At 36.0% G+C, this 23,029-nt stretch overlaps 1 protein-coding gene and 1 long non-coding RNA gene across 2 annotated transcripts in view; one reads left to right on the top strand and one right to left on the bottom strand.

Moving 5' to 3' along the window:
* Window positions 1-23,029, bottom strand: part of KIF5C (kinesin family member 5C) — an 88,330-nt gene that overhangs the window by 27,153 nt on the left and 38,148 nt on the right. The window contains exons 6-12 of the mRNA XM_034424842.3: window positions 18,010-18,065; window positions 13,467-13,554; window positions 10,573-10,697; window positions 9,174-9,278; window positions 8,136-8,284; window positions 4,130-4,278; window positions 801-976 (exon numbers count right to left, since the gene is read on the bottom strand). Coding sequence (XP_034280733.1) covers window positions 801-976; window positions 4,130-4,278; window positions 8,136-8,284; window positions 9,174-9,278; window positions 10,573-10,697; window positions 13,467-13,554; window positions 18,010-18,065 — 848 coding nt within the window. The remainder of the gene's footprint in view (window positions 1-800; window positions 977-4,129; window positions 4,279-8,135; window positions 8,285-9,173; window positions 9,279-10,572; window positions 10,698-13,466; window positions 13,555-18,009; window positions 18,066-23,029) is intronic.
* On the top strand, window positions 927-21,427 carry LOC117670022 (uncharacterized). The gene is made up of 3 exons (XR_015731120.1): window positions 927-1,002; window positions 12,065-12,131; window positions 21,355-21,427. It is a non-coding gene; the product is annotated as an uncharacterized LOC117670022 (long non-coding RNA).

Raw genomic sequence — 23,029 nt, 5'->3', positions numbered from 1 at the left:
ACTAGTTATTTCTGACTAGAACTCTTTGATAAGAAACTAATATTCTACAGACTTCTGATACGAGGTATGATTTAATTATGCATTCTAGATCAGGAGTGTCAAACTCAATTTCATTGAGGGCTGCATCAGGGTTGTGTTGACCTCGGGGAGGCCAGGGGGCATGGCCAGGGTGGGTGTGGCCAGTTCGACGTCACTCATGTCAGAGGCGCCTGTGGTGGCCCGAGCGCTCTGCCAGCTAAATGGGCTCCCATTTTTGGTTGTGATGGCCTCTTGCCATCGGGAGGGCTCTGTTTTCAGTGGCAGAGGCACCGTGGGCCAGTCTTTTGCTTTTTCTAGGGTGCCCCCCCCCGGCCAGATCTAAGCACCCCGCAGGCCAGATCCAGCCCCTGGGCCTTGAGTTTGACACCCCTGTTTTAGATGTAATTTTATTACATTAGGAAAAAAACCCCAAAATCTCAGATCTATAACCAACTAAATTGCTGGATTTCTGCATATATTACTGCAACCTTGTGCAAGTTGTGTAGCTTTTAGTGTTATCTAGCACTTTTTTTGTCTTTCAGTAAGAAGTTATTTGATCATTTGACTGATTACTTGGGATTGAAAAGAAACAATTTTAATTCATCAGTTTCAGCAGAACTGAATAGCAAGCTTGCGAGAATGAAAATACTGGTAGTGCTTTATATATAATAATATAGTATATACTATGTTTTGTAGAGTTTGAAGCACACGCTGATTTTAATTATGAATAAATATTAATAATGTATGATCAACAAACAATTGAAAGGAAATTATGAATGGACCTTATCATCCAACTGTCTGTAGAGACTAGTAACCTCTTCTTCATATTTCCGCTTCTCCTCAGATGAGATGCTGGCAACAACGGGAACGATATTATCAATGATAGGCGTATTATCACATGGTTCCAAGTTCTTCTGGTCTTTTGCACTGATCTGCTCTTCCTCTGGTACTGCCTCTCCTGAAGACATATCAGATCCCAAGAGAGTAAGCCTCAATCTTTACCTTTATTTCAACACTCCTGTTGGTGCTTATAGATAATTTTTAAGGAATTTAATTGTGCCATCAGCACAGCCAGACAACTGGAACTATAAATAAATACAGCTGGATTATTCAAAGACATCATTTGTCCCCCTACAGAGTGTTTCAAAACAGAATACTTTTTTTTGTTGTTGTTGCTAGATCTGATCGTTATTAATTTGACTCTTTGGATTGGATCGAGAAATATGATGCAGCCTCTTGTCTGAATTAGGGATGATTTTTGTAAACTCTCTGCAGACACAAATTCACTTCTAATATTCCGAACAGCTACCAAATTGTTCAGCAATTGGGTGGCATTAATTACAAGAAAAGGCTAGCTTTCTCAATGGTCTGCTCGTGCAAGGACTTTCCCCATGCCAAATGATCACTTCCATTGGCATCTCCATGGAAATGAGATCCCCTGGACCAACTTTTTCCTCTTACAATGCATGGTAAATTTGTAAGCATTTCTTGCTAGGACTTCATATGGAGGGACCTTGGAGGTCTTCTAGTCCAACTCTTATGATGTTAAGTTATGTTACGTTATGTTACACTATGTTATATTGTTATTCTATTCTGTTTTGTTCTGTTCTGTTCTGTTCTGTTCTGCTCTGTTCTGCTCTGCTCTGCTCTGCTCTACTCTATTATCTTATGTGTCATGAGTTCTCAGTTTATCTTACAAATATTCTTATTGTGGTTTCCTTTAAATGATTGGCCAGCATGTGCTAGAAAGGAGTAAAACTCCAGTGGTGACAATAGATTTAGAAATAGTTATTGGGAGTCAGCTGTACCCAACTTAAGAGGAAAAAATACTTAGAAAAGGAAAGGCAATGTCTGTAGTTTCTGGGTCTTCCTCCTTTCCTTTATTAAAGATAAAAATGACATTAGAAAGATAATCTGATTTAGTATTCCAAATTACTATATTCAAGTACATATGTATAATTTTTTTTAGTTTTTGATATTATTGAATATTAAACACACAAAGAACTTCAGAAGCAAGATTACAGATGAAAAAAAAGTATGGGATGATCAGTACGAAAAGAATTTGGCAGCAGTCCATCTTTTTGTTTCTAAAAGCCAACTTCAAAGACTAGTGATAAATCACAGACACACTATAACTAAGCTTGAAGAGTCTGCTACAATAATAACTAAAATGGACTTAACTAGGCTACATGTGAAGTACATACAGTATTTATATCTTCATTTGGCATTAAGCCCTACTCAATATGGAGTCCATATGGGAAGATTGCACTATAAACACCATTAACTCCATGAATAGCTCTAGAAACATACTGTAGGTGATCTTTAAGAGATGTATAAGAATGTATATTTCAACATATATGGAAAATGTCAATTAATAGTTGAATATGAACTCATCATTATTATTCAGTATTTTTAAAATCCTGGCCCGTTTTTGCTTCTAAATGTAAGAGAAAACTTATGATGGTTACAGCACTTAATAAAGCCTGACATACTTGAGTCTTACTGTGGGAAATTAAATTTTAGATCTCATGAGAAATTGAAATTTTGGAATTATTCTTATTTAAAAATAGCAGGAAAGGGGAAAGTAGAAATTGGGGGCTGAAAAGAAAAAGAGAATATTAAAGATGCTGTTAAAACTTCTATTTTTTATCCCAAACTCGCTGAATTGCAATTTATTTATTGAATGCCCCCTTTATTATTCTTTTATAAAAATCTCAGGCAATGAGCATATCTAATTCTTTGAGGGATGACTCAGCCAGCAAGCTATGATGACTAAGATGGGACCAAAACTCCTTGCTTTCCAGCCTGGTGCCTTAATCATAGTCATGTACCTGTATGTGTATACTTTAAAGCAGGGGTCTCCAACCTTGGCAGCTTTAAGACTTGTGGACTTCAATTCCCAGAATTCCTCAGCCAGCAAAGCTCATAAGTCTTAAAGTTGCCAAGGTTGGAGACCCCTGCTTCAAAGTAACAACATTCACCATGTTCCTTGTTTGATTCTTAAGAAGCCATTCAAATTCCAGAAACTTAAACTACAAGGGTAACATTTTTACTAAGGGTGAACTATTCAATAATATCAAAAATTAGGGTGAAAATATGCATATGAATTTGAATAGTACACAAGTAATTTAGAATACTAAATCAGAGTATCCTCCAAATGTTATCTTTATCTTTAACAAAGGAAAAGAGGAGGACCCAGGAAACTACAGACATGGCAGCTTTACATCTATCCTGAGCAAAGTCCTTGAACAGATCATTAAACAGCATGCCTGTGGGTACTCAGATAACCATGCTACAATTAACAGAAGCCAACAGCACTTTTTCCCAAACCATCCATGCTAAACTGACTTTATCTTCTTCTTTGACAGAGTGAATACCTTAGCTGATCAGTTCATGTTTTCTTTGTGTGTTTTGCATTCTATATTTCTATAGCATCACAAAGAAATGCTTATTTCTTGCAATATAGCTAAATTCTGTGCTACCATCCATTCCACACCTAGCATGTTATCAAGGGCAAACCAATAGCCAATAGAAGGATGATGGTGTAGCAGGTACTTAAGACTGTGGGAGTACTTTAGGGAAGGAAAAGCTCTACAGTGCTTGGCTTATAAACTACAGTTTTATTAATCATGAAATTGTGTTTCCTGAACATATATTTATAACTTGAATTATTCTTATCCATCATAATAAAATAAAGGATGTTACCTTCTTGGTTATATTATGGTTTACAAACCCAGAAACAGCAATCAGATTTTACTCTCATGCAATGCATTTAATATGGAGAATGCCTTCATCTAAATCCTACACTATTTTTGCTTTTAAGTTCATGACAAATTAAAATATAACTCCTGCCTTCTAATTTATTAACAAAATCTTTTCCATGTCTCTCATTTAATCCAAGCCTGCACTGCACTGAAACAGTCACAAAAGGGGATTGTGAAAATCCAATGTTTGTTCTACCTTTTCTACTTAATGAAGAAAATAGCACCACAACAGACCTGAGCTCTAGGAATGAACTCTATTGATATATTTCTAGAGATACAAAGAGAAAACTTTATCATTGCTAATATTTGGTTTACTTTGCAACAAAGGTTCTAAATAGTGAACTCACCATTCCGCCACCTATTCAGTTCCATCTCCAGATGCTGGATAACATTTTTTAATGTCTTGTTTTTCTCCTTCTCTTTTTCATATTTCTTTTTCCATTCCTCAGCAGTCAACTCAAGATTCACAGAAACTGTATTCTTAATTGTTTTCGCTCTGTCCAAAAAACCCAAACCAAACACAGTCTTAGCTAATGCACTCTGTTTAATAAGTGAATATTCAGATATAAACCACGGTTGCAAACAGAGTACAAATTTGCCCTCAGGTTCAGTAATGTGTATAGTACTTTCACATTTTATTATTTATTTTATATAATTTATCAATTTATCTTCTAGTGTAGACTTCCCCAACCTTTCTGGGTTGGCAACCTGGAGGCAAGGACAGGCACCTTTACCTGCACACACAAATGGGGCTGCACCAGGGGTGGGTTCTACTTACCTTTACTACTGGTTCGCAACAGGAGCGCATGCGTGAAGATCACCAGATGTGATGTCAGGGTGGGTGGGCGGAGCCTCCTGCCATTTTTACTACCGGACAGAACCGGGAGCAACCCACCACTGCGCTGCACCCATGGCACCCACAATGCTACCACCCACAGTGACACTAGCACAAGTGGGGGTTGTGCGCACTTGCACAGACACACATACACACACACTGGCCAACCACTCACACGTCCCAGTGGCCAATAGGCACGGCTCAGCAGTGGGCCGCAGCCCAAGGTTGGGACTCCTGTCCTAGTGCTTAATGCTCAGATCACCCATAGGACTACTAGAGGTGTTGAAATTAGAACAATTAATCAGTGGAACAACTTGCCTGCAGAAGTTGTGAATGTTTAAGAAGATGTTGGATAACCATTTGTCTGAAGTGGTGTAGGGTTTCCTGCCTAAGCAGGGGGTCGGACTAGAAGACCTCCAAGGTCCCTTCCAACTCTGTTATTCTATTCTAAATATAGCAATTGCATATCAGCCTTCATCGCTCCTTCCTTCAGTGAACAAGGCTCACAGAAAACACTGCCCAGGTCACTTCTGTTGGCTGAAATATTCAAGTTGCTGTAAGGGAGCCCTATATGTGCTTGCCTAATAGTGATGTGAGATTTGACAGGTTTCCAGACTGTTAATATGTTATTTCTTCCCCCAAAGTGCTGCCAAGAAGGAAGCTTAGCTTAGCCCTGAACAGGTAGGGCACAATAAAAGAAACAACAGGTAGGAAGAGATGGCTAGGTGACAATAAGAGGGAATTAGGGGAGGAAATGTGAAACTGATCGAAGGCACTTGGCCTGTCCCTCATCATCAGAACTTCTATACAGTACATGAGGATTAGAGTCTTTTATGAACTACAGAATAAGCTTAAGCTAATGTATACTGTCAATTCCTGTGTGACAAACATCTCCCTCCCTCCCTCTCTCTCTCTCACACACACACACTTATGAAAGCTCAAGGTTTGGCTATCGATTAAATTTAAAAGGAAAATATACAGCTAGTTCTTGACTTATGTCTGGTTGCTTGAGTACTGTTACAACAGACCATGAAAAGCTACTTATGACCCAGATTTTAAGTTCCACTGTTGGAGGGGGGAGGCAGAGTCACATGACTACACTTTGGGTGTTCAGCAACTAGCCCACATTTATGGCCATTTTCAGCTCCCTGCAGCCATGAGATTTATGATGGTTTTGCTGGAAAATCCACATTTACACCAGATTTCCAACAAAATCAAATGACCCATAGCAAACAATGGGTTTGCTTAACAGCTCTGGTGTTCACTTAACAACTAATGCATTCACCCAACCACCACCACAAAAATGGTCATAAAATTGAGTCTGGTCACATAGTAACCCATTTTACAACCATCATGACTTATGACTGTAATTACCAGGCTCAATTATGCTTGTAAAGTTGAGGACTATCTGTATGCATTCATACATTTAAAAAATAGAGACCAGATAATCATCTATCGGGAGATGGTAAAATAAATCCTGCAATGAGTAGGGAGTTGGATTTGATGACCTCTTAGGTTCCTTGCACTCTATGATTCTATGACAAACAAACACAAATTGCAAAACGAGCGAATCCAAGAATGTGCAAGAGCAAAGGCTGTTAATCTCTCTGGTTCTCAAATGAGGTTTATATTAAAATATTCAAATTCCAAAGATATCCTGAAATAAAAACTAAATATATTCCTGCAGAACTGAATTTAGCTAAGGTGCTAAAAACAGAAGGCAATTTTAACTTGTTTGACAATCGGCAGTATCTATGAATGGAAAATTTGCTTGTTTTCTTTTTGCTGATTTTTGGCTCATTTTTTTTCAAAGTCCCCGCAGGTAAAAAATATATATATATATCCACTTCTTAGATCAGTATCTTCTTTATTTCCTTATATGAATAAACAAGTCAGTCTTCTGCACCAAGGAATGAAAGGAGACACATTTTCAAAAAATGGCTCAAGAGGCCTGACAATTAGTTTATAAATTATATGTTATCTCTCCACTACCAAAGCAATGGACTAAAATGATTTAACCAGAGTTTGAAATGTCATTGATTGCTCACTTTATTACATCTGCAGAAATATTAATTTTACAGCTCTCTCTCTCCCTCCCTCCCTCTCCCCCTCCCTCCCTCCCTCTCTCTCTCTCTCTCCCTCTCTCTGTGTCCCCTGAAGAGTAAGGTCAAAGAAATCTATTTTGTTTTCTCCATTTCTTATTTTTCCACTTTTAAACATTTCTACTTGTGTTTCATATTAAATCTTACATATACTATCATATTCATAATATACATATCCCCCCCAAATGCATATTTTGCAACAATTTCAATCGATTTAATGTATTTTATATTATTTTTCAACAATAAATAGAATTGTGATTGACATTTTTCTCTATTATGCTAATCACGATGCATTTTATTGGAGAACTATATTTCATTTCATTTATTGGATTTATAATCTGTTATATGTCATATCTTTACTCTCTGCTCCACCAAAGCCACTGATAGAAATTTTACTAAGTTCTAACAGTGTTTTGATGCTGCCTGGAAGATTAGATGTCTATATGTTTTTACAGGTCTTAGAAAATGTTAGTGACACTCACCTAACTAATTTATGGCAGAAATAGCTATTCACATCAACATAATTGCTAGAAAATCAATATAGTCCCATCAGCCTCTGAACCAGTAAAGCATTGATGCATAAAATTAAATCACAACGAAAATTCTTTTGCTGCATGCGCAATTTTATTCTTGACTACTTTCTCAAAATTATTAGAATATCATTGCTGCTTGTTAGTGGAAATTTCCAGGCCCATCAATATTTTTATATTCAGCTTTAATTGGTGAATGTAATTTCTGCTGTGAAATCTTGCTGCAACCTTCTTTCATATTTCTCAGCACATTTTACTAAATAACACAGCACATTAAATGGCAATTATTGTCTTTATCAAAAGAAATAGTGTCTGTCTGTTTGCCCGCCTGCCCGTTGGTCTCTCTCTGTTTGTATAGATACTAATTTGACTTTTTTTCTTAAGGCCTAAATCACAATTCCTTTGTATTTGTATTCATACAACATATGGCACCTCTCTACTGAAGTTTATACTTAAAATAATCTGTTTCAGTTACTTTGATTTTAACCTGTTTCAGTAACAAAGTAAAGATGAGTAATAAGTAAATATACTTATTTACAAGTAAAGATGAGTAATGAGTAATAAGTAAATAGAGCCTTGATAGTACAGTGGTTTAGTGCACCCTGTTATTAACACAGCTGCCTGCAATTTCTGCTGGTTCGAATCTCTCCAAGGCTCAAGGTTGACTCAGCCTTCCATCCTTTCTAAGGTAGGTGAAATGAGGACCCAGTTTGTGGGGGCAATAAGCTGACTTTGTATAAAATATACAAAAGAATGAAGGCTATTGCTTAACGCATTGTAAGCCGCCCTGAGTCTCCGGAGAAGGGCGGCATATAAATCAAATTTAAAAATAAATAAATAAATAAAAGGCAGATATTTTTTTCAAAAGACATTTATGCTTGCTCACCTTTGTCCAAACATTAGAGTAGACTTGCTTTCTGCTTCATTGAAAATGGATGGGGAGCAACATATGACAATGGTGGTTCTACAGTTACCACCTAAGGAATCTTGGAGAATTCGGGTCATTTTGCTATCTCGATATGGGACGTGAGTTTTCTAATTAAGAAAGATGAGAGGTTGAAACACATGCACTCACACAAAAACATTCAAAGGCTGTTGCTGACATTTGTTGGCAATGTTATAATTTTGATTTCCTTTTTAAAAAAAACTTTATTAGTTCATCACAATATAAAATACAAATAAAATGAAAATAATGGGAAACTAGGGGAAGAAAGGAGGAAAAGAAGAAAATATAAGGTAGAAGTGGGAAAAGGAAAAAAAGTCATTGACGTCTGACTCTTTTTAACACAGTAAAGATAACATTGCAGCCTCAACTTTTTGCTTTTACACAATATATACTAGCCATACTATAATTTGGATTTCTGTACATAAACGCCTTCCAAAATATAAATTATGTATCTTGATATACATATGGGAGAAGGGTGCAATATATTTTCAGGGTATTTTTAATTGCTACAATAATAATTTTAAAAACACATAATATATTTAATCGCTCAATGTTATTTTTCTTCAATATTTTGTTTGAAGGAAAAAAGGGCCTTTTGTATTTTCTGCTTTTTCTCCTCATGCTTTCATCTCTCTTCAGCTGTATCCTCTGCTTGTTCAAATGTTTTATTTGTACAACCTGATGGGTGTCTACATACACCACAACCCATGCATAAATAATTCCAAAGAAGGCATTTGCTTAGGCTAGCTATCCTAGTGGCATCAACTATAACAATGTGATGCAAATATCTGCATGTGAGAACTTAATATTTATTCATGAACGTATTTATCAATGGGATCTAACATACTTTCATCAGACAATGCTGGGCTGGTTGCTTTTGGATACAATGCTGGTTAATTCTTCTATTTATTGTAAGCTTAAATTGCAAGAGGGAGGGAGGGAGGGAGGAAGGAAGAAGGAAGGAAGAAAAGGACTTACAGTTCCTTCTGCCAATGCTGAAATCACATTACCCAGTGCAGACAAAGACTTGTTAATATTTTTAGCTTCATCAAGAACAGATCCCTCAGCTCCAGTTTTGCTGACCTATCAGAAAAAAAACATGTTATTGAAAATGAACTGAGTTCATACTCTTTAAAGACAGGTAAAAACAATGATGTTATATTTAGAAGAAACACATAATACTGTCTGTCACATCAGAAAAATCTACAATACTTTCAGTTCATCCAAAACCGCATTAAGTAAACGGTATTTCACTCACATTTCATGAATTTCACTTACATTTCCAATATCCATCAAAGCAGCTTAGAAGGCCAAATCTATCTGACCGTAGCTAAACACTGGCATGCATTCTCAGATCATTCTCATATTTTTACAGATTCTTATACAATAAAACCTCAATTTTCCAGACTTCCATTCAGCAAATTTTGCTTCAGGCTTTATTCCCAATTGTGCCCATTGTTTCTAGAATAGTTTGGACAATTAATGTAAAATATGTTATTTGCATCAGTTTACATCATAACTTTAAATATGTAATTATTTTCATCTCATGTAAATCTATTGCACCAGTTTACATTATTTGCAAATAACATGAATAGAGCAAATGAAGTAAAATGTAAATTATGTGAACTCAGTTAAATTGAAGTTTCACTGTGTACAATAGTACCCAAAAATAACTTTATATATCTGAAGATAAAATTGCAAATCTTGTCTGAAATATGTTCATCTCTTTTCAGGGGGATTTGGAGTTAGATATTCACTAGGACATGCACACAAATATGCTAATGTGCCAACAAAAAAATTCTACTAGACAAGTGAATCTGGAGGGGAAAAAAGTAAAAAAAGCAAGGAATAACGATACAGGAAAAAAATGCCCTTTATAATTTAAAGATCATCCAAAACATTTGGAGGCTACCTTGTTCAAAAACATTCAGAAACTGAAATGATTTTTTAAAAAATAAATTTAAAGCCACGGTTTAAAGATACTGTATGTTTCAGTTATCTTGACAGAAAAGACTTTACAAAATAAATAATTTTGCAGCAATAGCTGAAGTTTGGGCTGTCACCTTTTTGTTAGCTATTACTTCATTTATTTAAGACAATAGATAAGGTATTTAGGAATGGCTTATCTCCTATCTCAACTCACAAAACATTGTTTTGAATTGGCACATATTATATCCAATATATTATTTGCTTGAAGGGCAATCATGTACCCGTCCCTGAGGGAGATGGGAGGTTTAGAAATAGGAAATATAAGGAAATAAGTAAAATCTAAAGCCTTTATACATTTCAAGTGTGATTTATTATACTAAATCATGAATTCCAAAAGATCCTACCTTGTAATCAAGAATTTTATGTGTAGCAGTAACAGGATCATTACCTTTTCACTCCCAGCAAGATCTACCAGATAAAGTTTCCCACTGAGTTTTTTTTCAGTTTCCACATTCTCTTGTTTGATATTAATTAGGAAGATACTGTGACTTCTAGAACTGTGTTCATTCATGTCTAAGAAAATAAAATGCAATAAGCTAATCGTGCTCTTTAAGGTTTTTTTTAAATCTATGTCTTCTAAATTCCATTAAACCATCATCCTCATTTGATTTCCTTGGTTTTTATCAGCGAAGACTAAACTTGGTCCTTACCTGTGATTGCAGTTCTTCAGAATTCATCTCTGAGTTTGCATGGATGCCAACCCATGTGTATCCTTCTGAGAACTTACTGAATTGTCTGCCAGGAGCCCTGCTCCCCACACATCACGCACAATCAAGTGATTTACAACTGGTCTTCACCGTTGCAGTATCCCCATAGTCACATGATCCAAATTTAGGCACATAGCAACTGGCATGTATTTATAACGTTTGCAGCCTCAAAGTGTCATGTGATCACCATTTGCAACCTTCCCAACTGGCTTCCAGTGAGCAAATTCAAGCTGGATTCACTGAACAACCACATGACTTACTTAACAAGTTTGCTGAACAACTGTGACAAAAAAGGTCATAAAATCAGGGACAACTCTCTTAATAACTAACTTGCTTAGTGAAATGTATTGGCTGGATCAAGGACAATGGACAATGCGAAGATCATGTAATTAACCATTTATTAACAACAGCTGGGCTAACTACCACAGCAATAACTGAAACTGCTTGGAACTCTGCCTGACAGCTCTTATATTGCCAGCTGTCAGGCGGCTTAACCAATCAACGAACAGAATGTTACTTTAACCAATCAATGAACAGAATGTTACTTCCTACTTTAGCAGACTTAATACATTGCATCTAGCAATAGCAATGGATATTTTGGTCCCAACTGTGGTGGGAAGTCAAGGACAACCTGTATAGTGGGAGAATTGAAGTAATCTGTTGGGTTTACGGCAAGAAGAGGGCATGTTTTGGGAGGGGGGTTGGTTTATGAGGTGGTTGGGCTCCTGGATGAGGAGAATAACTCTGGCCCAGTTAAAAATAAGTTGTTTTTATTGTTTTCACATTCCGACAGGCACTTGAATACAGGATTAAAGCACAGAACCCAGGTCCATCTAGAGCATTGGTGAAACTCAATCGCGTGACATGTTGTATCGTGACATACCACGACATTTTTTGCCTTTGTGGAGCCGGGGTGAGTGTGGCCCGTGTGTGACACATCCGGCCCCTGGACAACCAATTTGACAGGCCTGATCTAGAGTATAAGGCTAGAATTGTATTAAGAGGGTCTATCTCTTTTTGTATTGAGTGTGCACAATCTAATCTTCCTTTGTTATCTTTCATTATGTTAAACTTATTTTGATTGAATCCTGGAGTAGACTGGTTGTCTTCTAACACCTGATTCAGCATGGCTAAGCCATCAACTCCCTAAGTTTTGTTTTTCCCTTTCTTTAGCTATCCAAGAGCCAGGGAAGGATGCAGATTTCCCCTTCAAGCTTGTTCTGGTTCCTCCAGAGATCTGGTGTGGAAATTAAAAACTGGTTTATAATGGAGGCCTGGTGGCAATAAGGGAATCTAATTTTCCACTCACTATTCATCTCCACACATGGGTTATATCGGAATCAAAGTATCCAAAGAGAGGCCTGATTCAACTTGTCAGTCATTCAGTCATGTACAACCTTTGGCCCAGGGGTGAAATGCCCCCGGTTCGGACCGGATCACCCGATCCGGTAGCGATGGTGGCGGGTGGTTTAGAGAACCGGTAGCAAAAATTCCTGCCCCTCCCCCATGCCAAGCTGAGCCGCGCAATCATCAGAGGCTTTTTTTTTTATTTTTAAAAGTATTTTTTCTACAACCTCTTCAGCCAAAAAATGCTTTTAAAAGTAAAAAAAAAAAGCCTCTGATGATCGGGCAGCTCAGCTGGGATCGTCAGAGGCTTTTAAAAGCATTTTTTCTACAACCTCTTCGGCTGAAGAGGTTGTAGAAAAAATGCTTTTAAAAGTAAAAAAAAAAAAGTTGGCAATGCCCACCCAGTCACATTACCCCCCCCCACCAAGCCACGCCCACAGTAACAAATTTTACATTTCACCACTGCTTTGGCCACTCTTGGATCAATACTCTCCATGCCCCTTTGTCTTGCACTGCCTCCTTTAGATCCACCATGGTCATCCCAGTGTCATCCTTTATAGAAGCTAGCCAACGGGTACTAGTGAGGCCCCTTCAAGCCTGGCGTACCTTATTATACATTTATATCTTTGTAGTTTACATGCTTGTTAAAATTTTTTTTAAAAAAATCTAGAATGTTTTATCACCATTTTAAATTATAAAACATTATAATGATTTATAATCAAGTGCACTTATACAGTTGTATCCACTAATCATCTCATGAAATACTTTTGCCAATACAACTGTGGAATATTGCTTACTTAACTGTTCAGAAAATAATGGCCATACATTTTTAAATATTTGACCTTGAAAACATTAACTCAGGTTTAATGCTCCTGGTTGCTCAGCAATAAAGGCTACATCCCATGAAATGTTTATTTTAAGAGAAATTGCTGATCTCCATTTGAAGCAAGGAACTACAGAGCATTTGTTCAATATGTATTTTAAAATCCAAAGACCAAAAATCTTAAGCCTCAAAATGTCAGTCATCATTTTTTTAAAAATTCAATTCACATATCTAGGAATCTATTTAATTGTTATGTAACAGGGATAACTTGAAGGCACTAATGGATTTGATGAGCAAAATATATATTTTCTTGACTATTGTAAAATTATTGTAATTTCAGCATAACATAATTGAAATTATGTTTTTAGAATGTAATTGCAGACTTAGAAATGTATGAATGCTTACTGGTAACAGCTACATGACGGTTTGTTTTCCCTTCATCAATGACATCCATAACTTCTTCAGGACTAGATACAAATCTCTCGGTGCAGCCCTAGAAATATGAAATTCAACATTTTTTTATGCAAACATTGACTGGAAACAAACCTAAACCAGTAACTGTAGCTTCTCAAAAATCAGAGATAAAACTCAATTTATAAGCCTATATTAACAGAACTAAAAACTTCAGATAATAACCAAGAAGCAAATGCAGAAGTATATAAAATGACCATGTACAGTGTATGGCCAATACCTTCATTGGTCATAATTAACCTATAACCAAATCTGAAAAATCTACATGATTGCTCACATAGATTTGGGAAGGCAGGGACCCCGATAAAAAAATCCTAGCTGTGTGGATAACTGATTCTGCATCCAAGGATTCTTCTGCAGACCTATCTTACAGCATAGTTTAGGCTCTCAGCATTCAAGAGAATGAATACCATTTCATCATGTGATTGGGAACCTTTTTTAAATATCTAATTTATACGTAGACCGTTCATCTCTAGTTTGCTTTGGGTATTTATGCATGGTTCCAAAATATGTTGAAGCTTATAGTAATAATAAACAGGAAAAAAATTCCTATAATTTGCATCCATATTCATTATGGCTTAGGACCTGGTTATCTACGGGACCGCCTGCTACCACCAATAGCCTCCCACCGGCCAGTACGGTCCCATAGAGAGGGGCTCCTCCGGGTGCCGTCGGCCAAACAATGTCGGCTGGCGGCCCCCAGGGGGAGAGCCTTCTCTGTGGGGGCACCTACGATCGGGAACGAGTTCCCCCCGGAGATACGGAGGATCCCGGATCTTCGCACCTTCCGTCGCGCGCTTAAAACGTTTTTATTTCATCAAGCTGGCCTGGCCTAAATCATCTCCTCTTTTAAATTTAAATTTTAAACATAAATTTTTAATCTGTTTAATTATGGGGTATTTTAAAATTCAGCCTAAATTATTTAATCTGTTTTAATTTATTTTAGATTTTGTATTTCCTGTGTTTTATCTTCTGGCTGTTCACCGCCCTGAGTCCTTCGGGAGAAGGGCGGTATAGAAATTTAATAAAATAAATAAAATAAATAAAATTATGCATTAATGGAACTGATTAATTTCAAAGGAATAATTAACAAAAAATTTCATTATTAAAAATGAAGTTTTGGATAAAGGAAGTATTATGTACATAATTTTGATGAGAATATTATGGACAAAAAATAAAAAAAATCTCTCACGCATTTAGTAAAAAATGAATACAGGTATTCCCTCCATAAATGCATCAAGATTGGATTGACTTGGAGGATTTTCAATACCATTCATATGTAGATTTTTCCTCCAGAACTGTAATTCTAAAGCAGGGGTCAGCAACCTGTGGCTCTGGAGCCGCATGTGGCTCTTTGTAACTCCCTGGCACTCAAAATGTGTGACACCCACCAGCACGCGATTTATTGAGCTTTTCAACCCCCGGTAGGCCAACAATGGATAAATCCAAGAAAAGAAAAGTTTCAGAAGAAAACAGAACATTTAATTCAACTATATATGCTAGTTTTGTGGCCGCTCAAGAAATAGTCAGGCACAGGAAGGATTTTGTGGCTCCCGGTGTTTTCTTTTCTGTGGGAAACAGGTCCAAATGGCTCTTTGAGTGTTTAAGGTTGCAAACCCCTGTTCTAAAGGAATTCATTTATCCAAAATGTGATTGGGTTCAGTCTCATGGGCTTGCAATCTATCTTCATATCTAAGCATATAATTTTGGTTGCATCTGTTTTAAATCACTCTTAAGCTTAGCCAGATCTTCTTAAAAATTAGGGAAAAGATGGTGACCTGGAAAAATTGGATGAAAGCAGGAATGCTGAATTTGGACCAATTGATAGATGATTGGGATGAATTTGTAGCATATGATACACTAAGAGGCAAATATGTATCAGATGTAACTTATGGAAATATTTACATTTGTTAACAACATCATTTGGACCAGCAGCATTCTCACCACACAGACAGAATGACTGCCTATTTTTTTTTTTAACTAAAAATCTCCTATTAGTTTCTAAAGTTATTTCTTATCTATAAATCAATTTGATAGGCACATGGGAAGAAATGAGTGGCATAAGGACTTAGAGATTTCTTTATTGCTAACGTAATAGTCTTCACTTCTATAGCAAGTGTGTCAATGAATCTTAAGTTACAATTTATAAAAACAAAATATTTAGAATCTACTGGATTCCATAATGTCCATATAAAAAAGGATTGACTATTATAGCATTTTTTTTGAAAATATAGGAAATACTTTTTTTTGAAACACATATTTTTACAATGTCCTATACTTACTATGTTTTGGGACAAAATAGTGAACTAATAGATATAGTTGTGTGATAAATGCTAAAATTTTCAAAAGACAATATTATTTTGAATTACATACATTGTACATGGAATTTGACCACTGGACAACAAAACTTAATTCTCCAGGCCCTTACTATAGGTGAAAGACTGATATTGCAACATACAAAAAATAAATGTATAACCCCATTTACACCATTCAATTGATTGAAAACTGATAACACTTTCTACCTATGAAGATTGCCAAATATTAAGCATAATAAAAAGTAAGGATAAGGAAATATGGAACATATTTATATAAAATATGATAGGCTAAAAAAGCATGATAATAACTATCATGCTTTTTTAGCCTATCATATTTTGTATAAATATGTTCCATATTTCCTTATCCTTACTGACAGACAGACGATAGATTCACAAAATGTTTGCATTAGGTAATTATATATATAGAATTGTAACTGTTTATTGTTGCAACAACACATGTAGTTTGGAAGGAAAGAAAGGAGGGAGGAAGGGAGGAAGGAAGGAAGGAAGAAAGAAATTAAGAAAGAAAGAAAGAAAGAAAGAAAGAAAGAAAGAAAGAAAGAAAGAAAGAAAGAAAGAAGCTTTAATTATATCCAATAACTCTTTAAGTAATAATTTTGATGAAACAATTAAAGCAACCTGATTTGCTTCAATGAAGAAGTCAACAAGCTGAGCTAGGCTGAAAGGCTTAGGGCTGGGTGGCTTTAGAATCAGAAGGTGACTGGCATGAAAGCAGCTTTTCCACACTGATGGCTTTTCACAACCACTGACCTACTAGTGAGTTATTGTGACAGCCCAGCAATGTGAGAGGAGTTTTTCTGCACTGCTGGTCTCTTTTATCAATTGGTCAACAAAAGGGGAGAATGCCAGAAGCACAAAAGGGCAAGTCATATCACATCACTTGTCTTCTTTCAACTGCTTGCTAACACTTGGAGATAGTTCAACGTGGAGATACTCTGGGGTTTGGGATTGGCCATCTCCAGTGTGTGCAGTAGGATAATCCCTATCAGAGGTGACTAACCTAGAAATCCTCTTGGTAGAAGGATGGAAAAATACTTTCCCCTGCCTTTTTTCAAGCATGAGTTCTGCAGGAGAATGCTGAGAGGTCTACGAAGCAGACTCAGGAAGAAACATGACAAAGGCTTTTATAGAAATTCAATAAAGTGTATACAGAGGCAAAAAAAAAATCTTCTGTAGAAATTCAATAAAATATGCACTGAAGAAATATGGCAAAGGAACCATGTTGCTTCAGGAAGCAGTTTCAAGGAAGTACTTCATTTGAAGATTTCATCAAAACGAAGACCCTTTGAAGCTACAATACAGAGTATTTGTTCATGGTCCATTAATACCACAGACAAACACCTGTTTAAACAAAAGAAATAATGGCATCTAGGAAGGAGGATTGTGGTTTGCAAAACAATGCAGGGCTGTAATATCTGTCCTTTCCTCCTATCCCAAGGTAGAAAGTAACAATCTTCATGCTGCTTTCAAAAATGGTCAGCAAGAAGATCAAAGAATCCTTGCTCTAACAAACTCATGGATAAATGGGATGCTAAAATAAACTAAGTAATTCCAAGGATTCTATAACCTAACATCCTTTTCCCTTTACATTAATATAGCTAGTAAGAGCTTGAAAATCTAGCATGCTTTTGTGAGCAGTTAGAGGGATTAACAGAATTATTATTAAAGTACAGATTTTCCAGTTGATTAAAAACAAACTACTCCTTCCCTTCATCCAGAATCAGCATGACATATTGATGCAGTGTTAGAGACATTCAGAGAAATGGAAATATTCTACTAGTAAAAAATTATACTTAACCTTTAAGAGATAGACATCCCTAAACTTAATTAGCATTCTTTTTTATTTACACTATTTGTATAATACTGTGACTTCTGCTTTGGTAATTTTATCATGGAATTATTCATTTTATGGCTTTGACTTCTATTATTCAGGATCTATTCGACCTTGAGCATATTTTACAATTTATTTTCAATGACTATCTTGAGTTCTTAGTGTTAAGTCACCTTGGTTGTGTTTGCAGAAAGGCGACATACATATTTTAAAAAGAAAGTAAATGTGATCACAAACGAATTCAAAGAGCATTTGAATTAAATAATTAAAATGGTATTTTTTTTTCCATTATAGGTAGAAGTGCTTTTACCTTGACATATGGTACTCTGTTTTTGTCTTCATGTACTGCAAGGTTGGTTTTTGAAACTGTAAGAAACATAAAGGACCATCAATTAATGATATATATAAATTGGAAGACTGGCAAGAAAGTCTGAATGAATTTCCACAAAAAAAAAAAATCAGTGATAGAGTTTTCACCAAATGGGCTTACCCTATTCGTTGGTTTAGGTACAAAATAACAACTGGAATGATTTAATAAGTAACATTTTGCATATTCTCAATCAGGAACATGAAATACAAACAAATAAGTTAAGTGTAAAATGTCCACAATTTTATTTGTTATGACCCATATAGAATTGCATATGGACCATTTCCACTAGAGATTGGAATCATCCGGGATACTATATATAGCAGTGAGGGCTAACCTTTTCTGGACCAAGTGCCCAAAGTGCACATGCCTGAACCCCCAAAATGCAATGTGCGTGTGGCCCCCGCGCATGGGCCCTGCCCGCCCGTGTGCCCCCCTGCAAGCATGTGTGGCCCCCTGCATGTGCCCCACCCCCGCATGCGCACATGCCCCCTGCATGCATACCGCCCCTGAGCATGAGCAGCAGAGACCTGAAAATCAGCTGGCCGGTGGGAGGCACGCGCGCATGTGTGCCATAGGTTCGCCATCACGGATATATAGGGTTACAGCACAGGCACTGTGCAAATAAAGCTAATGTTGTGGTCTTTTTTTGGATTAAGGGTGCCTATTAAAACCTATTCAGATGTTTCATTCTCAGTCTAAACATCTCCACTTGTATGTCTGTCCTCTGAGAAATCTTCCAATATGTTAAACCAAAGTTTGCTATATCAGGCAAATAGAAAATATGGATGAAATAATGATTTCTAGAAAATAGCTAAGGTTTTTCAAATGGATGTCCTGGGAAACAATCTTTTTTTAAAAAAAAATCCATAAAGCAGAATGCAAAACTGGAAATTGAAAGAACAGAGAAACACAGCATTTTGCTATTCATGTCTGAGATTAGGAATCTTGAACAAAGAATTGGGATTTAAAATAGGAGGGAAAACAGATTTCTTCAACTATGCCATTTCTTTTAAATGGCTACTACAACTCCTGGATGATAATTATATAAAGTTATAAAATGCTTCTGAAAGTGATCCATTTAAAGCAAAATGATTACAGAGAACACTCTCAATAGTAAAGTAGAAATATATAGAAAAGAAAAGTTTAAAGATCCTAGTTTCCACTGCAAAAAACTGCAAAACTGGAATCTAGCTGAACCTTTCTGACAAAGTAGCCCAAAACTGACTATTTGTTAAATAGAGATATTTATTATTAAATAGGAATATGACACATGTTAAGGATTTCATTAAGGTTGGTAACTTTGTCCATATATTCTCTATCTTACAAAAAAATGACGTCATTTTTTTGTCAAACAATGTCAAACAATGGGGCAGAGGTCAATATCTATTGATCTATTGGGGGACAAATAGCGCATATGGAAGATTGCAATTTGGAGGGGGTCTTCTAATAAGGGACTTCATAATCAAGCTTGATCATTGATCATCTCCCTCCATTGGAACAGATAATTCCCCTGATATTCAGACTATCTGGTGCACTGTAAATTACTCAATCTGCAAAAATGTATGGAAGGAAGTAAATATATGCACGAATGCTTGTTAAAAGAAGCCTTTGTTAAAAATGTTTTGAAGGAAATGAATCACAGATATAAAATTGTACAATTAAGAGAAAGTGAAAGGACATAATAGCCTTGTATAAAACTAATCTGAGCTTGTGATGTGGATTTGATAAAACACGGAAGTGGAGATCTAAGTTTAATTATGAATGAGAAGGCTAAAATATGTGATAGATAGAAAATAAGAATTGTTGACATCCACTGTGGATGTCAGTAGAAATCCATGGATTGAGATATTTCTCCATCACCAAAGTGTTTATTCAGATGGTTCTCCCAATCATGTGTGATATTTGCTTTTTAAATTATTTGTTGTGTTTTTATTTGTTCTCATGGATCCAAATAATTTTTAAAGGGCACTTGGGGAATTTCACAGCTTTCTGGCAGGCAACAGGGTGCTAAACACTATTTTCCTGTGTCTAGGCTGTCTCCTGTCAAACCAGAGCTTTGTTTTGTTTTGTTTTTTCCTTTATTATATTCTATGGAAGCTTCTAAGATTCATAAATTATACGTAAATAAAAAATAATAAGTAAATAAATGCATGTAATACTCCAGGAAATTATAATGGAAGAATCAAATATGAATGTGTAGGAAAACACTACTACACTCTGAATAAAAATGATCAATAGGAAGAAGTTATTCTGCTAGATGACATGAATGGATGTGTGAGAAGGAGATAAGACAGCACATTCTTGGACCATTTGGAGATTGGGATTATTGGTGACTAAAAATGGCTCATCTCTTTCAAATACATGATTCAAACATAAGTCTATTTATACGTATATGAAGGATAAAAACATAACAGACAGATTTTAGATAGACAGACAGATATTGTTTTTGTTGATTATCATGAATGATTGAGATAATTAGTGAAATTACAAGTTGATCACAAATTCTGAATTTGAGGTAGACAATTTTTGGTGGCACTGAGTGATCTTAGGGAATGTGAACAGAAAAGAAAACAAAAGTAGAGTGACAGCAGGAACAGAAAGGGTTTAGAAAAAGAAGGAATATTGAAACTGCTTCAAGTAGAATAGAATTAATTACAGAGTATTGCAAAAGCCTGTGGAATTACACCAAAGGGAAGTATGAAAAGGATGACTGGGAGAATGCCAGAATGACAAACACTAAGGATGAGAAAAATATCCTTGAGAATGACTCCTGCAAAAGAACCAGACAGACATGGAAGTTAACACCTGCATTTGACAAGGGAAAGAATGTTATTTCTCCTTAACATTAAAGGGGGAAGATAGAATCTTAGGAGAATAATTAGATTGGATGAACATAGCACAGAATTCCCAATGAAAAGTTCAAGAGGTAAATGAGCAAAACTTGGGATGTGTAATAGATCTCTATCACATATTGTTCTTTTTTAGCCAAGTCATTGAGGATATGTATGTGGGGGGTGGGGAATCATTGTATATTTATTGGTTTGAGAAAGTATGATAAAGTGCTTACAGGAGAAGAATTATGGAGAAGGAGAAGGACTCGTGATCTGCCCTTTGTTTAAGGAATACATGCATAAGGAAGCTCATGGGATGTTAGTTGACTGAGGATATGAATATACCCTACATGTAATTTTATATTAATTATAACATTAAGGATTGGATATTAATTCTAGATACAAATGTTATCCATCTCTTTTTCTTTGTTTCTAAGAATTCTTTCTTTTTCAGTTATAGATTCTGGTCCCAATGAAGGACACAAGCATCCAAGCAACCCAGATTCGACCGGAAGTGTTGCAGCAAGACAGTCGGGAATTAGCAGGCTCCGATGAGCCTTGCGAAATTCCAGGCTGACAAACCGCTGTCGGTGGGTCTTCGGACCAGATCTGTCCTGTAGGGATGGAGAAGAAGGAGGGGCACCTCAGAAGCCCAAGAGGAACAGGCAACTTCCTTGGAGGTCGGAGGAAACTCTTCAACTTGGTGGGGGCAGCGGCCATAGTGGCTGTCATAAAGCTGGGGCAACTGGACTAAGTTTTGAGCAGGAGCGGTGATTTGGACGGAGTACTGGTAACCGGGTGAGTGATTGCCAGCTCACAGGTAAATAGAAATATTTTTAAATTGTTAAAAGGTGCCCCAGAGAAGAAACAGCAGCTAATGGGCATGGGGGACTTTTAATGGAGAGAGAAAAACAAGGCAGAAGTTTAAAGTGTTAAAGCTCGAAACAGAACTTGATTTTTGGATTAGAATTTGAGTGGAGATAATTAAACTGTTAGAAGAAGAAACCTGAAATAGCTGTGAAGAGGACTGGAAATAAATAATAAATAATAAAATAATAAATAATAAAAACTTTGACCATTGAAGGAAGAACAAAGAAAAACTTAAAAATAAAGCTCTGTAACAGAAGTCTTTTAATTGGATTTGGAATTGGATTTTAAATTGGATTTTGGGGAATACAAAATTAAGAAGATGGAAATTGGCAAATATTGGCAATGTGGATTTAATAAATAAAATGGATATTTTCTTAGTTTGTTGATTGGAATTGTGGATTGGAGAGAGACATCTACAGGCGGAAAAAACTATTACAATGGTTAACTTTGTATTTTGGAAAAAAAATTCTTAAAGTGATAAGAGCAGTGGGAACTTTTGAGGAGGATTTGTTTTCTTTTAAGCTGTTTGATCTCAATAACCAAAGAAGGTGGATTATAATAAAACTTAGAATTGAAACGACGACAATCCAGAAACAACAAAATGGCGCAGGAATTAATTGAAATGATTAAAATAATGCGTATATCATTCAAATTGGAATTAAATGAAATGATTATAATGATGCATGGAAAATCTAAGCCTGAAGAACTAGAGACTTAGAACATACCCAAGTGGATTAAGAAACTATGAATGAGAAGCAAGAAATTAATACTGAAGATAAAGACATCGATTATGAAAAATTAAATTATCATGTTGGGAGTAACAATGAAAAAAAGAGAGGCGTTAAGAGAAAATTAACTGGAAAAAGGAAACAAATAAAGGGAAGAAAAGGAAAGGGGAAAAGATTAGGAACAAAGGTGAACTTTAAAGATTACATTGGGATTAATATGACAAAAATAGAGAGGGTGGAAAGAGACAAGGAGAGAAAGAAGAGGGAAAGAGACAAAACACAAAAAATGTAAATGATTACACTGGGATCAACAATGGAAAAATAAGAAGGGAAAGGGGGGGAAAGGAAGAGAGCAGATGGAAATACAGGGCAAATTAGGAGAGTAAGGGAATCTAAAACTAGGGGGGAAAGGGAAAAAGAAGAAAATAAGAGAATGGGAGAAAGGAGAAAAGGAGTAGTTAATGGAAAGGAATGTTTTATATTTAGAACTATAAATGAATCGTAGTAAGTTTAATATATGTGATTGTAATA

This window comes from Pantherophis guttatus, chromosome 1 (assembly GCF_059756535.1).
Source record: "Pantherophis guttatus breed Tessera chromosome 1, ASM5975653v1, whole genome shotgun sequence".
NCBI classification, from domain to species: Eukaryota; Metazoa; Chordata; class Lepidosauria; order Squamata; family Colubridae; genus Pantherophis; species Pantherophis guttatus.
The sequence above is the reverse complement of the archived record's forward strand: the minus strand, read 5'-3'. Positions and strand labels throughout refer to the sequence as shown.